Here is a 16,249-nt window from a genome sequence, read left to right as displayed (position 1 = left end):
TCAGAAGACATGTGTCCGAAAACGTGGAAAACTTCATTTGGAGCAAGCGTAGCACAAAAACGAGCGAACAATGCATTGCCTTTGGCCAATTTTCTAAGACATGTGAAATGCATTTCCGTTCAGCCACAAAAGGCAGTCATATATGGATAAAGGTTAAAATGAAAGAATGCAAGTCACTCGTAATAGCAGTTCTACATTAAACCAGACATATAAAAAAGGATTACTTTTTGCCATACATGCATACCATGTAAGGCTACTGAAAACAAGCGTAACCAACTACAAATAATATTTGTTCTATTTTGACCGCGCGCAAGTAATTCAAATTATACAGGTGCTGCCAGACTGTATGCACCGACCAATAAATATGTAAACAAAGCAAAGAACGTTGCCATACGCCACAGTTAACAGGGCTGCAACGCACTGCTGATGCCGCGCTGTTAACATCTGTGCGCACATTGCGAGTCACTTGAAGTTAGCTGCGCTCGAAAAAAGCACTACTATCGCCTATCGATAACTAAATAGTGGCAGCGAGAGAAAAATAAAAATTCCGCAACAACAACACACAAATTGAAGTGTAGTGCAGAATTAAATCTAATTATAACAAGCGACGCGCAAGCATTAAGAGCACACACACACCGATTCATACAAGCAAAGCTAGTTAATTAGTGGCTCAAAACGACGAATTTTGAAAACAACACAAACGCAAACGGGCAGGGCAGTGCGGTAGCGGCAGCGGCAGTGGCAGCGACAGCGGTAGTGGCAGGTAGTAGCCCAAACAGTTGTGTGTGATTGGGGCGCGCGCGCGGCATGGGTTGAGGTGTGTGTATGAGTGTGTGTGTGCGAGTGTGTGCTGTGTGTCAGTGTTTGCGGGTGTGATGCAAAGAGCAGCAATAGCAGCAGCGGCAGCAACAACAATAAGCGGCGCGTGTAACTAAACCGAACGCCTACGTAATGGCCAACCAACTGGATGCCAATGTCAAGGACGATCTGAAAACGCAATTTGTAACCCGCGAGGGCACCTATCGCCTGCTAACCTTATCCGAATACTCACGACCCAATCGCGTCGGCTACAGCAACAGTCAAAGCTCGCCCCAGGTGCGCGTCTCATTTGTGTCGCTGCCGAGTCCCAGCAGTAAAAACAACAGCGAAGCGAACATAACGGCAACGACAGCAGCAGCAGCAACTACAACAGCAACATCAACAACAACAACGAGTGATAAGCGCACGCAATTGCATTCAAATGGCGCAACAACAACAACAACACCTGCTACACCAACAACCACAGCAACAACATCAGCCAATACATTAAACGGCAGCGGGGCCGGCGGCGACAGCAACTACAACGGCAGCAGCACCGTGGACGCCCGCCTAGGCGGGGGCATCTCCATGCACTCGATGACCAATGGCGGCGTCCTGGACCAAAATGGTATGCCCACAAATCAAATCTATGGCGGAGATCGGATCTGCTTCAATTTTGGACGCGACCTCTATGTCTATGCGTTTCGTGGCGTTAAAAAGGTAAGAAAAAATGGCTTTTGTCTAATTTGCATATATTACGCACACACACACTCTCTCACTCTTTCTCTCCTCTTCGTAACAAGGTGACGTGGCGAGACTCCCATAGATCTTTCAAGCAGCCTGTTATCAGGCTGCACGCTGATAAGCTGGCAGCGAATACCCACGCTATGCCTTGCAGTTGGTCATGTAATAATACCGCACCAATTGACAGTGACCACTTAGCTAGCAACTGCGTACAGCCCCGGGCTGACCCCCCACACGTTTTGGCACAACGTATCCAGTTTCTTCATAGCACACAAAACGCTGCCTTAAACACAATCGCTTAATTTGTTCCAATTCTCGCAGCGGTTGTTATTTAGTTGTTGCATTGTATTTTGTTATATTTGTTGTTGTTGTTGATCAATTCGCTTGCTAAGCTTTTATTTAAATGTGTTTATTACGTTTGAAGGCAGCTTTTTCCACTGGAAATCATCAAACCTGTCAGTTTTGTGCGTGTTTTCTTGGAATACCCTTACGCGATTGCGGCATTTGTGCTTTGAGTCTTTAAACAAACTGTCCAAATTGTTATTGTATGTACCCTTACACAAGTGGGAACATGTTTTTTATGTTCTCAATTGAATTTGTCCGTTATTATCATTGTTATCTTTGGGTTTACCCTTACCTGTTTAGGGCATCTTCGTTTTGTGTCTTCTTTTGATAATACTCTTACATAAGCTCTCTAGTTTTAAAAATTAGCATTCTCAAGAAATTAGATTTCATTTGATTTAATTTGCCTTTGTATAACCTTTAAATCTTCTCTACAGATGCATCAAATTTGAATTGTGACACTTTGAATGAATTTCGTTGTGATTGGAAATGATAGGTCGATATAAAAAAACAAATCCAAATGAATACGGCAGTTAAGAGAATAATCTTCAGCAAAAATAAACACAAAAGAAGTTTAACAATCTTTAAAGTGTATGCACACTTCGAGTCAGATAAATGCATTCTTTTTCTTATTTGCCAAGCAGCTGTTTTGTATTCTTGGCGTTTTAAACTACAACAGCTTGCATTTGCCTGAGTTTGCAAGCAATTTGCAAAAACTTGTTTAGGTCTTCACTTGGCTAGGCGGATATTTTGTGACGCAGGGCTTAGAATCTTTTGCATCAGGTGCCCAACGAAAATTCTGAACAAGCCGCTAATTTCCACAAAGCTATCTGAAGGTGTGCTAATTTGTATACCCAATGATCGAGTGAATAGCTTAAAGAGTTTGTACAAAGAATGCGATTTCTAATGCTTTTAAAATCATATTAATCTTTAAGCGGAGGCATACTGATAACATTTGTGGGGATCCATTTTTTATATATTGTGGAATGAGAAAGATATAAGCGCAATTTTATAATACTCTGAGATTTCTCATAATAAAATCTCAATTTCTCATATCCATAAATCTAAATACTAAAATGTAGGGAATTGGTTAAATATAATATGTTAAGTGGGTTCTTATAATAGAATCCTAATTTTCCCACAAAATATGCAATATATTTAAGCCTTCTCCTAATGCTAATGTATATTTATATCGTCTGCAGAATACATTTACTCTGAGTAATTGAAAAAATATAAATAATTGCGATAATTGCATTCCGAATTTCACTTAAATAAAGTCTTAAGAGGGCGTTTATTTTTAATGTAACTGATTGTAGAATTATTTTTGTTGACTCTCACATCAGCTGAGCTTTAATGCGACACCGCAGATGCCCACCCACATATTATTGGAATACAATTATGACTAACTTTGTTTGCTGATTTCTGATTGCTTTTGCAGGGCACCGAGATGAGCAAACCCATCGATAAGAAGTTCTACAAGGGCACAAATCCCAGCTGTCATGATTTTAATGGCAATGCAGCAACGCCAACTGGGGCACCGCTGCTGGTTGGTTTCACAACGGGACAAATACAGCTGGTATCGCCTCAACAAGGGTTACGCGAGCTGCGCAAACTATTCAATGAGGAGGTGAGCAACAAGTCTTGACAATAAGCTTATATGCCCACATGCTAAGTGTATCCCACCCACTTCGATTGCAGCGCCTGATTGACAAGACCAAAGTGACCTGCCTGAAGTGGCTGCCAAATTCGCCGCATCTGTTTCTCGCCTCGCATGCCTCGGGCCATTTGTATCTGTATAACGAGGAGCTGCCCTGTGCGGCCACAGCGCCCAGCTATCAGCCATTTAAGGTGGGCGACGGCTATACGATACTCACCTGCAAATCGAAGTCGACGCGCAATCCGCTTTACAAGTGGGTATTTAGCACCGACAACTGCTGCATCAATGAGCTGTGCTTCTCGCCCTGCGGCTCCAATTTGGCGATGGTCTCACAAGATGGCTTCCTGCGCGTATTTCACTATGATACGATGGAGCTGCTGGGCATTGCGCGTTCCTATTTTGGTGGCTTCCTTTGTGTCTGCTGGTCGCCCGATGGCAAATACATTGTTGTTGGCGGCGAGGATGATCTGGTTACGGTGTGGTCTTTGCACGAGCGACGCGTTGTTGCCCGCGGCCAGGGCCATCGTTCCTGGGTCTCTGTGGTGGCCTTTGATCCGTATACCACCTCTTACACGAACTGGGATGGCGGTGATTTCAGTGATGATGAGAATCAGCTGAATGAATACACTGCATCCAGGGAGGACCGCTTCTCGGGCGACTCCACAGCCAATGGCGGCTTTGAGGGCTTCGATAAAAACTCAACGCCGCTGCACACGAACCGAGCTCATCCTCACTCAGCTTCGTTTCGTTCGGACGCCTCATCGGCGGCGCTGACGCCGGACAAACTGGCCATTAGCTATCGCCTCGGTTCAGTCAGTCAGGATACGCAAATCTGCCTGTGGGACATTACGGAGGATGTGCTGCGGCATCCGTTGACGTTGCGGCAGCGCGTTAACAGCACGCAGCTGAACGATAGCAGCTTCATGAATGGTGGCCTCGATCCGGATGGCATCAAAGTGATACGACCGGTTGCCATGGGTCAGGCAAGCAACTTTGCCGACTCCGGCAGCTGTAGCCCCATCAGGGAAACAGCGGGTGGTAGCGCCGCTGGTGCGACAGAGCACAGTAATAGCAGTTCCAGCAAATTCTCCACGGCCAACTGCACGATATCTTCGCAATCATCTAATGCCAATACGCCGCCGGATGAATGCTGTGACACAGAGCCGGCAACAGCTGGAGCAGCAGCAGCAGCTGCTGCTGCGAATGCCACGTCCACATCTAAAGCGAACAGCAGGTCACACGGCAACACCAACTCGATCAAGTTCCCCAATTGCATCGGTGCGACCAAGACGGACAGCATCGATAGCGGTGGGCCGCGCGTCAGCAACTCCAATTACTCCACATCCGGCTATAATAGTAAAAATTCCAATAGCTCGACCAAAAGCAACTCCAATGTGGGCGGCAGCAGCAGCAGCTTCAGCGCCTTCAACAGTCTCACCCAGCGTTTATCCAATTTTAGTTTTCTGAGCAACTCGGACAAACGATCAGCTACCATTGGTTTCGAGGGCAGCGGCTCGACGGCCACGAATCATCGCCAGCACCGCAAGGCGATGAGCATGCTAAAGAGCTATAATCAACATAATCACAGTAATCACAACAACAACAGGAGCAGCAACAGCAGCTCCACAAATTTCGCTCACTCCACGGCGCTGGAGTCGGGCTCCTCGGGCACAGTCATTGGTAGCAGTGCGACAGCGCATAGCTTTGGCTCACTGAAGCTGAGCAAATCCTCACACAACTCCTCGCTGACAACGGCTGGACAGTCGTCGGCCAGTGTGAGTAGCTATGATCCCATGAAGCTTATAGGCACGCCCGCGTGTCCACGGTTCGAGGAGTGCCCGCTGCTGGAGCCGCTCGTCTGCAAGAAGATTGCGCACGAGCGCCTCACGGCGCTTATATTTCGCGAGGATTGCTTTTTGACGGCATGCCAGGATGGTTTTATCTACACATGGGCGCGGCCGGGTCAGACAACGGTAAGTGGACACATTTGGCTTGACCTGTGGCAAGCTCTTCTAATCTTTTGCTTTCTTTGCTCCACAGCAGGTTACTCAGCATTTGTCGCCCAGTCAAGCAGCGCCTCCGGGCAGCACGGTAATATAGTTCGTTAAAATGAATACGATTAACTATCAGCGTAATCTTGTCAAGCAGCAGGAGGCGGCGCAGTCGGTGATTTAGGTTAGAGCTAGCGATTGATTTCAAATTATTTCCTGTTAGGCAGAGTTTTAAATTGTTTTTTTTCCAATATTATTTTTTAACTATGTTGCGTCTTTTTTTAATCCGATTTTGAATGAACACACATAAATATTCAGAAGAAAAGGAGAAAAAAAATCAAGAATATATACGAGATATAGTTATGTAAAACATAACTACGATTTATATGCAACAGCAGCAGGCTACAGAACAAAAACAAAACAAACAAACATTGATATAAATACGATATACATACATATATATGAATATATATATAAATTTATCTATATATATTTAAATTTGGATTATGATTAGTTGTAAATGTATTATTTTTAATACATGGAATTTGTTAAAAACAAAGCAAAGCATGTTTATAACTATTTACTAAGCGCTAGCATAATACACAATACACGTTAATAAAACAAATAAAACAAAAACAACAAACACACAAACGACTACACACACATTGCATTAGTCAACTTTAAAGAGGATTATCGAAAAAAAAAAACAGAAAGAATAAATCACCCGAAAACGGAAGCTAAGCTAGCGAATTTGTATGCAGAACTTTTTCACATTTGTGCTATGGTACTGAGTTGCAATTGAGGCCCCAACTAACGAACTACTTATACTATACATATACAAAAAAAGTTAAATAAAAACTAACTAGTATCCATTATTACTAAATAAAAGCAAAGCAAGAACGAAAAACACGAAAACTAATGCCTAATGTAGGAACTGTTATCGTTATTATGATTATTATAATTATTTTTCACGCTATTCGAGTGCAAAAGTCAGCCACACATAATATTTATAAAATCAAATACAACAAAAAACCATTCAAGGAAAATAAAAAAACACACCCAACAAATTAGACTAAATGCAAAAAAAAAAAAAAAGCAGGAAATAAAATAGAAATAAAAGAAGAAAAGAAAAATATTTCATACTGGCCTATATTTTATAAAAGCGAATCGTTACGCGTGTGAAACTAGTGAGAAATTTCTAAGAACAGATCCAGAGAACATAAAAACAAAACGTAGTCAATAAGTAAAGCAGTTAATGAAGGAGAACAATGACATGTTAAAAAGAGAGAGTAAAAAACAAACAAACAACCAAACAACAACACGTTACAGTAATAAAGACTACAAATTTCAATAAAAACTATATACTATATAAAAAATAAAAAAAAAAAGACAAAAACAATTAAAACAACCACAAAGCTCGTTTCAATCAAAAGAATCATGATTAATTTCTTAGTAGGAGCCGGGGTTTATTTCTCAGACTGTGTAAGTATGATGCTTCAGCCAGATTAAACCCATCGCAATAACTTTTTTTCTGTTCCTAAGTCTGCTCTTAAAATTATTTAAATGTATTTCGATGCCCGGTTCAAAGCCTATTTTCAGTTTATTAACCCGATTTTCCATTTTCAGATTTGGTTTGAAACTTGGTTCGTGTCATGTTAACCAATTAAAACAAAAACAATTTTAATTATATTAAATAATCTCTTTTGCTTTAAATAAAGGATTAAATATCTTCCATTTATCGAATTATTGTTAATCACAGGATAGATAATAAAATTATTAAATTATTTGCATTTATCCCAAATAGTTTTTATTTCACACAATCATTATTATTTTTATAAGGCTCGGTTAGATTTTAGGTTGAGCTTTTTATGAGGCAAATTTTTCGATTTATGGTCCAGTATTTAATTAGTTTAAATAGTTCCAGGTGGCATCGGCCTTAAGGCAAAATGGGAAAAACCTTCTATGCTTAAAAAGCCATGTAATAGTTTTTAACTAATTCTATAAAAGAAATATTCTGTTTTTTCAAGCGTTGTTTATTTATAAAATGTATTCATTTTGTTATTAACAAAAATATGTTTATTCATCACCTACTGCAAATCTCAATTGGATGTTTCGCGAACTTTAAGTCTCTCTAACCACATAAACTACTAAGACGATTTAACATTTTGGAAATGATTTTGCATTGGTATTTAAAAAAATTTAACACATCGATTTTGAGGGTTAGTGTACTTCGCACAGATGCACGCACACTCACACACACCCATGCAGTGGTGTGTGTCTTTCATTGCTACGGTTAGTTAAATGAGTTTCAAAAATTATACTAAAGATTTTTATAGCGCCTTTAGCGTGGCCAACGGATCCACACCGGGCAGATACAAATGCTTAGAGAGCAGAAACGCGAACAATATCTGGCCGGCAACCACAATGAAAAGGAAGTAGAGCTTCCGCTTGCGACCGCCGCTATAATCGAACTGCTGGGGATTGCCATAGGGATCATAGTTAATGGCACCGCTGGGCGCAGGCGGCGTATTATCCTGCAACAATTTCGTTCGCAGCGTGCGCAGCTGTAAAAGAGTTGATATCAATAATTGATGACCTTTTTACATAGCCAATGATACTCACCAGAAAGAAACCAAAGGAGAAGCTGGTATACGCCAGTGCAATATAGTAGCCAGAGCGAAAGAACATCGCGCTCATCAGCAGGCAGACGACTATATTCACATATTTATAGCCCGTAAACGCCAGCAAATCCAAAGTCTTAAGGCTCGTCTTTACATTCATCACATACAAAGAAATGGAGTAGATGACCAGCTCGAAAATGCTATATGCCAGCGCACTGGATGCCTGGATGCCCAGCTGTTCGGGCGAGAAGCGATTCTGCATGCCCAACAGCAAGCCGGCAACAATCACATACGTTATATAGCCCATAGTTGGCAGATAAAGATCTGGTGCATTTATGTCATAGCGCGGCTGCACGGGATGCTCCTGATCGTATTTCAGGGACCAGTCCTGTAAAAGAAATATATAAAAGTTTAACACCGGTCCAACACAGTCATTAACATTAAGCTAATTAGTTGCACGCACAACTCAAAAAAAGATTCTTCAAAAATTTAATCATTTGTGATTTCAATTGAAAAGAAAATTAAAATTTACAAAGTTCGTGCGCTTTAAATTGGGTTTCGTGAGTGTTGGACACGCAACCATCTCTATTTGCACGGCGCTGTTAACAGGTATTTAGTGACTATAAGGGCCTTAACAGACTGTGGGAACAGTGTGTTAATCCAATCAGCCTCCCATTTGCACCAATCGGTGCAATTCGAATGCCTAACTTACCTTGTGTATATAAGGAAAGAAGAGCAAACGTAGCTTGCGTCCCACATAGGCATTATCTACGGCAAAATAGTACTTTAGTTTGGCCACGGGCACCCACTTCTCGAACTGATTCTCCACAAGCTGCTTGCCTTGGTCGGCCAGACGCTGGCCATACTGCATGGCCATGTCCTGCACAATGGGCTGTTGGAACATCGCAAACTGTGGATACTGACCGCCTGGCATCGCCCCGGGAGCAACACCATACGGCGGCGGCTGTGGCGCGCCCACGCCATATGAGACCGGACCAGGTGGTGCACTTGCCTGCGGCTGCATTGGCTGTTGTTCTGCCGGTGGATATCCATAGTTTTGTTGTTGCTGTTGCTGTTGCTGTACTGGTGCCGCTGGCGGTGGTGCTGCATTGTAGCCATAACTGTTGACCTGCTGTGGGGCCGGTCCGCCGTACATATTGGGATCGAACATGGTGGGTGCAGCCGTTGGTGTCATAAAAGCAGAGCCACTTGGCATTGGTGCCGTTGGGCCCATAGCATTCAAATCGCTCACCCGTTTAATGGGGCGTGCACGTCCACCGCCTTGTGCTATTTTTGGTTAAGCAGAAAGAGAAAATTGCAACTAGTTATTGACAATTCCAATGGGATTGGTGGGATGGGTGAAGTGTTAGGGGAAAAAGGTAAAATCAAGCTACACACGCAGTAAACAAACTATAAACGCAACAAAATTAGTAATGCAGGCTGTGGTAGTCAATTCAAAGAATTCAACAATTGAATACGAGAGGCAACTAAAACAGCCGCCAGCTGCGGCATTCTGCAGCAGCAGCATAAGCTGTCGCAGCAGCGGCAGCAGAGGCGGCATTGGCAGCAGCTGCCTTCGTGGTATACTTGCGTAGCCATAGCTTGTTCCTTACAATTTTCCCACTTACGATTCCGTATACCCGCATTTGGATTATAGTTCATCTCTTTTATGTTGGGCCCTGTCACTTGCTGTGTTTTTTGTTGAATAAATAGCTCTGTTTTTATTTGAAATATCAGCAAAACTTTGGTTTATTACACATCACCACTCGGATGAAATTCGTTAAGTACACGACGGGTTTGTTGTTGAAACATCGATAAGTATCGGTGTACAAATATCGAATGTAAAATAAATTTAGCTGTATGTTGGCCCTTAAATTCTTATTGGTTGGCTCAGTTCAGTTAATAGCAAAGCTAAATTAGTCAATTTTCGTAATTTAGTTTGTGCTTATAATTTAAACACAAAAATTTAATTAGATGATAAAAAATGTGTTAGAATTTATGGGCATGTGTGTGTGTTTTAAGAATTGAAAGTGTCATGCTAACATAATCGCAAATTAAAAATTATGCAATGTGCTGGCAACTCTTACACAGGAGTCGCATGCGATTGTTATCGCTTATCGCCTAGCTAATCGTGGCTTTGTCGGAGTTGTGTCTAGTTTTTGTTTTTATTTTATACAGCCTTAATTTACAAGTGTTTTGTGAGTAATTAATGCACATTGGTTAGTGCAACTTAAAATTCGGGAGAAAATATGTTTTTAAATTGATAATAAACTTGGCCAAGTGCCTTTACGAGCACATAAAATCGTGGCTCTAAATTTAAGGTGTGGTTGGGCTTTGGTTGTTTGACTAAGCGCAGCTTTGCTCAAGTTGGGCGGCGGCCCTGCCAACTTTCTTAGGCTATATATCAAGAAAAAGTGACTAAAAATATAATTAAAACAGTAAATGTACCATTCAATTTTATTTATGTTAAATATGTTTGTTAGTTTAATTAATTGTTTTGTAATTATACACACACAAGCTCGAGACCACGCCTAAAGCAGCAGCAGCACACACACAAACACATTTGATCTTCTACATGCTCATGTACAGTGGAAGCTTGACTAACGTACAGCTCTCTTGACCGAACATCTTGTTCTGTCAATTATTTTAGTCGTTATCATTTTAGCCTATTTTTGCAACATATGTTCTTAGCGAACATTTGTCTAAGCAGCATAAAAAACTGGAACCGTAACTGTCGGTTATTGAGAGCTTGCACTGTACACTTGTATGTGTATGTGTGCGCTTACTAATACAACCGCTAGAGGTCTGACTAATAGAACTGATCTCTTGATTTGTTTATATTCACTGTTCATAAATCGATTATTGCAAATAAACATTGTCTATTGTTATTTATTTATAGACTCTACGAATTTCCAATACGAAAATGTGCCTTTAGTCTTCGACACAACGCCAGCTGGAAGAGTTCTCATATCGAGCTCCTACTAAAACGAAACCAAGTCACTATGTCAACATGCAGCAGGCTACTAGTCTGCTGGCTAGTGCAATTGTTGCTGCTGGCAACGGGCAGGGCACAACTGCCCAGCGACTTGCAACAACAGCAGCAGCAACAGCAGGGCCAGCCACAGTCGCCGACGCAGCTGCAACAGCCCCAGTCATATCAGCCCAGTTATAACAAGGATTATTCGCCTCGCTATAATCCATTGTATACGGGCCAACAACAAAATCCCGACAGCACACAATACGATAATCCGTTGCTGGATTTCAACAATCAGCCAAGTAACCCAAATTATGGAGGCGCCGGGCTAAATCCAAATAACTATAATGGCTACAACAATTACGACGGTAATCGTCCATTGGTGGGGTCTGGCAGCAACATTGGCGGACCAGGTAGCATTAACAACGTGGGACCCCAATACGATCCCTTCAATCGAAACACTGTGACCAGCAAGACAGGTATCGGCTATAGGGACATGTTCACCGATGAGGATAACTTTTGTCCCGAGCATTGGGTATCATTCCGGCAGACATGCTATCGCTTTATACGCTCCCCCAAACGCAACTGGGCTGAGGCGAAGAAGATATGCAAGGCCTACACGGCAGATTTGCTGAATGTAGACAATGTGGAGAAGCATTCGTTTATCTTAAAGCAATTAATCCTGCAGAATCAGCGACAAAATCGTTTCTTTATCTCGGCACGCCAAACGGGTCCCCAAAACTGGGTGAATGATGACAATACGCAGCTGGTGCAAATTGAAGACTCTTTTGCCTTCGATGAGCAGCAGGCGCTCGAAAACGAGGATCTGATTGACAATCGTTTCCTTGTGCAAAACGATCCAAACAATCGCAATTTTAATAATAATCCCAATCAGTACTACAATTCGCTGACGGGTACAACGAATGTGAATCAGCGGAATCAAAACAATCTGCGTGGCTACTTTGGTATGAAGAAAAATCAAAAATTGCAAATACATACATTAATATCATTTCTCCATTACAGGTCCAAATCAGCCCTATGGAGATAATGGCTATTTGCGGGATCGTGTGGTCTATGCTTATTCGAAAAAACGCGATCGCTGGATGTTTATGCCTGCGTACGAAATTGAACTGAATCTCTTTATTTGCGAGTCGAAGGCGCTTTACAGCCCGGACAATGTCAATACAAAACTGGATGATAAACGCCCCTATACCTATGGCCTGGACATACGCGATCTGGAGCGCATACCACGTGGCCCGTACTTTGTAAAGCAGCCGAATGACACAACCTTTGATGTGAACAAGAATCGGTTGATCAACGATGTTTCGCTGAGCTGCCTGGCTGGAGGCTATCCGACGCCCACCTACGAGTGGTTTCGCGAGGTCTATGTGAACGATACGTTGGAATACCATCGGATTGATCCCTTGGTGGAAGATCGCTATACCATATCGGGTGGCAATTTGATTATATATGAGCCCAAGCAGGCTCTGGATCAGGGCGCGTATCATTGCATTGCGCAAAACAAATTTGGTCGCATCCGTTCGGAGAGTGCGCATCTTAATTTTGGTTTCATCATGGAATTCAATTTGAAGCGTTCGGCGGAATCGAGTGAAATGAACTGGGGCAAGTCCATATTCTGTGATCCGCCGCAGCATTACCCGGCTATCAAATACTATTGGGCACGTGATTATTTCCCCAATTTCGTGGAGGAGGATCAGCGAGTATTTGTCTCTTACGATGGTGCCCTCTACTTCTCGTTTATTGAGACCGTAGATCGTGCCAATTATTCGTGCACTGTGCAAACCCTAGTCTCAGACACGGGTCGCAATGGACCCTTCTTCCCGCTGCGCGTGACGCCCAACAGCAACTATCAGGCGCTGATCTTTGCCAATACTTTTCCCAAAGTCTTTCCGGAGGCTCCAGTTGCCGGCGAAGAGATTCGTTTGGAATGCATGGCTTTTGGCTATCCTATACCTTCGTACAACTGGACGCGCAATGGCCAGCCGCTGCAGCGCAATTCCTACACGACCAGCTATGGACGCGTTCTGATCATTAGGAATGCAACGACCAATGATAATGGCCAGTACACGTGCAGTATTACCAATCCGCGTAAGACTCTGGAAAAGTCCATTTATATCAATATACAAATGCGACCTGAATTCACCATACCGCTTAAGGACATGATCAAGGACTACAACAGTGATGTGACCTTCATTTGTGAAGCCTTTGCCATACCCGATGCCAACTACACTTGGTATAAGAACGGCGAGCGTCTTGATCCTTTGAGCATCAATCGAGACCGCTATGTTATACAGGACAATGTGCTTACAATTAAATTCCTTGAGAAGGACAAAGATGAGGGCATGTACCAGTGTGGTGCACAGAATCAGCTGAAGACATCCTACAGCTCGGCTCAGTTGCGTGTGCTGTCCATGAAGCCATCGTTTAATAAGCATCCACTCGAATCGGAGATCTATGCTGTTTACAATGGCAATACGACTATTGTTTGTGATCCAGAGGCTGCCCCACGTCCCAAATTCCAATGGAAAAAGGATGGTCAATTGCTGGGCTCCGGTGGACATCGACGCATTTTGCCCAGCGGAACTCTCACAATAGCACCCACATCCCGCGATGATGAGGGCATGTATACGTGCGTAGCCTCCAATCAGGCAGGATCGGATGAGTCGCATGCTCGAGTTATTGTGCTACGTAAGTTATAATTGTGAATATTAGAAGCACTGCAGTATCTGAACATACATTCATATATTTTTGTAGAGGAAATTCGCTTTGTACAGAAGCCACCGGAGCGCATTGTTTCCAAGGAGCATGACCTTATATATCTGCACTGCGAGGCTGCTTACGATGAGCTGCTGGACATTGCCTATGTTTGGAAGCATAATGGAGAAATATTACGCAATAATCACGACGGCACCGAGCGCATTGTATGTCCAACCTTACGCCATATCTAAAATTTATAAACTCTCTCTATAAATGCCTTCGCAGGTTGTCGATTGGAACAGCTTGACGGTGCACAACACAACGATGCGCGATTCTGGCGATTACGAGTGCGTCGTCAAATCAGCTGTCAATGAAATTAGCACCACGACAAATGTTATCATTCAGGGCGCTCCTGGTGCTCCAGGCGGGGTGCAGGTGATTGAGATTGGCAAGACCAAGGCCATCATTGAGTGGGTGGATGGCGTAAATAATGGTCGTCCCATACTCTACTACCATGTACTTGGCCGCACCAACTGGAATCGCACTTGGGCCAACGTTTCCATGCATCAGAAGCCGCGCGAGGTAGATCGTTATACATCGCGCCAGCAGACTGAGGTCGGGGACTTAACGCCATGGTCTTCCTACGAGTTCAGCGTCACGGCCGTCAATGATCTGGGCATTGGCACACCCTCGGCCCCATCGCCCATCTACAGCACCTACGACGATATACCATATATTGCCCCACGGAAAGTGAGCGGTGGTGGCGGCAAGATTGGCGATCTGACCATTACCTGGGAGCCGTTGTTGCCACAGGAGCAACATAGTCATGGCATACATTACAAAGTATTTTGGAAGCTAAAGGGTGCCCTCGATTGGGCCACGGATGTAAGAAAGAAACAAGAAAACGTAGGCGTGGCCGTGGTTAACATTCCGCTCAATAACTATTATACCGAGTACGAGGTGAGAGTGCAAGCAATCAACAGCGTTGGCGCGGGACCCATAAGCAAAACGGTTGTCATACACTCTGCCGAGGATATGCCACAAGTGGCGCCACAGAAACCATTTGCACTGGCCTACAATTCTACCTGTTTCAATGTATCGTGGAGTCCCATTGACATGTCTCGTGAGAATATACGCGGCAAGCTAATAGGTCATAGGGTAAGTTAAAGCTTATAAATTGTGTTGCTATAGTTTCTTTACTATATACGTTTATTACTTCAGTTAAAATATTGGAAAACCACGCATCAGGAAGAGGATGCCGTCTACTATTTATCGCGTACCACACGCCCCTGGGCGCTTATTGTGGGTCTGCAGCCGGATACGTATTACTTTGTGAAGGTCATGGCATACAATGCGGCCGGCGAGGGTCCCGAAAGCGAACGTTTCGAAGGTGCCTTCAATTTAGCAAAAGCATTTAGGTCCACAAATATTTAACGTTTTATTTTATTTATAATAGAACGCACATATCGCAAGGCACCACAGAAGCCGCCGTCTTCAGTGCATGTCTATGGCATAAATCCGTCCACGGTGCGCGTTGTGTGGCGTTATGTATCACCGGCGCAAGATGAGGAGCCCATTGAGGGCTATAAGGTATAAAAGCCCGTGAACGTGCTTCTGGCAACCATATATAAAATGTCTTTCTCTTTTTGGCAGGTACGCATTTGGGAGACAGATCAAAATATGATCACTGCCAACAATACAATTGTGCCTATTGGACAGAAACTCGAGGTCTTCATCAACACACTGACGCCCGGTAAGAGCTACAATATGCGTGTGCTTGCCTTTAGCAATGGCGGCGATGGGCGCATGTCCAGTCCCACTCTGCGCTTCCAAATGGGGAAGACAACACGCAATGCAGCGAATACGCGACACGGCCACAACATCAATACCGCGCTGATCATGAGTGTGTTATTGTTTATCACAACCTTTTTTTATACTAACGCCAATAATTAGTAATAAGGAAATATGAAATCAAACCGTCCGAGTTTTTTGGCAAAGCGTACAGCTTTACAAAATACACACAAACTCAAGAGTCTCGTTTAGATATAAATCAGCAAACATTCCGTCTACTAGCGAAACCTCAGCGAATTGAACATATGCGAAACAAATAAGAAAGTGACCTTAAATATATAAAACATAAGTAGAGCATATGAATTGAAGCAATGTAAGCACACAAATCTTTTATAGTATATAGCATATGTATATGTATGTTTTATTTTGAAATTACCAACGAAAGTTTTATAATTAGCATAAGCAAAAAGCTGTCTATCCATTTTACGACCTTATCTGTGTTTGTTCGTCCTTGTTTATGATTTTTTAAGCATACACTTATACAATGTATTGAATGTAATTGTGTCCATTATACAAATATTTGAACAGCTTGTTTAAAATAAAAATTAAAATC

At 43.0% G+C, this 16,249-nt stretch overlaps 3 protein-coding genes across 7 annotated transcripts; 2 read left to right on the top strand and 1 right to left on the bottom strand.

Annotated features, from left to right (window-relative positions):
- The first annotated feature begins 507 nt into the window (after positions 1 to 507).
- On the top strand, positions 508 to 6,285 carry LOC135435942 (WD repeat-containing protein 20). 2 transcript variants are annotated; one of them, XM_064693226.1, is made up of 4 exons: positions 508 to 1,518; positions 3,323 to 3,511; positions 3,583 to 5,514; positions 5,585 to 6,285. In XM_064693226.1, the coding sequence occupies exons 1-4, from the start codon at positions 952 to 954 to the stop codon at positions 5,639 to 5,641; spliced, it is 2,745 nt and encodes a 914-aa protein (XP_064549296.1). In that variant the 5' UTR covers positions 508 to 951; the 3' UTR covers positions 5,642 to 6,285. The 2 variants fall into 2 exon arrangements, with proteins under 2 accessions (XP_064549296.1, XP_064549295.1); XM_064693225.1 differs by having other exon boundaries at positions 5,582 to 6,285.
- A 1,259-nt stretch (positions 6,286 to 7,544) lies between these two features.
- On the bottom strand, positions 7,545 to 9,951 carry Yif1 (Yip1d-interacting factor 1). Of its 3 annotated transcripts, none has more exons than XM_064693222.1 (4): positions 9,794 to 9,951; positions 8,866 to 9,440; positions 8,155 to 8,541; positions 7,545 to 8,096 (listed from the first exon to the last, which is right to left on the bottom strand). In XM_064693222.1, exons 1-4 carry the CDS (start codon positions 9,813 to 9,815, stop codon positions 7,863 to 7,865), a joined length of 1,218 nt encoding a protein of 405 aa, XP_064549292.1. In that variant the 5' UTR covers positions 9,816 to 9,951; the 3' UTR covers positions 7,545 to 7,862. The 3 variants fall into 3 exon arrangements, with proteins under 3 accessions (XP_064549292.1, XP_064549289.1, XP_064549290.1); XM_064693219.1 differs by having other exon boundaries at positions 9,767 to 9,944; XM_064693220.1 differs by having other exon boundaries at positions 9,782 to 9,944.
- A 263-nt stretch (positions 9,952 to 10,214) lies between these two features.
- Cont (Contactin) lies at positions 10,215 to 16,213 on the top strand. 2 transcript variants are annotated; one of them, XM_064693216.1, is made up of 8 exons: positions 10,215 to 10,351; positions 11,053 to 12,092; positions 12,151 to 13,836; positions 13,903 to 14,069; positions 14,131 to 15,003; positions 15,067 to 15,235; positions 15,302 to 15,435; positions 15,499 to 16,213. In XM_064693216.1, exons 2-8 carry the CDS (start codon positions 11,156 to 11,158, stop codon positions 15,796 to 15,798), a joined length of 4,266 nt encoding a protein of 1,421 aa, XP_064549286.1. In that variant the 5' UTR covers positions 10,215 to 10,351; positions 11,053 to 11,155; the 3' UTR covers positions 15,799 to 16,213. The 2 variants fall into 2 exon arrangements, with proteins under 2 accessions (XP_064549286.1, XP_064549287.1); XM_064693217.1 differs by having other exon boundaries at positions 10,261 to 10,372.
- Positions 16,214 to 16,249: the final 36 nt, after the last annotated feature.

This window comes from Drosophila montana, unplaced genomic scaffold, assembly GCF_035044405.1.
Source record: "Drosophila montana isolate Dmon_TW-CO22-7 unplaced genomic scaffold, ASM3504440v1 contig_3733_1, whole genome shotgun sequence".
NCBI lineage: Eukaryota > Metazoa > Arthropoda > Insecta > Diptera > Drosophilidae > Drosophila > Drosophila montana.
This window is presented reverse-complemented; position numbering and strand designations above follow the sequence as displayed.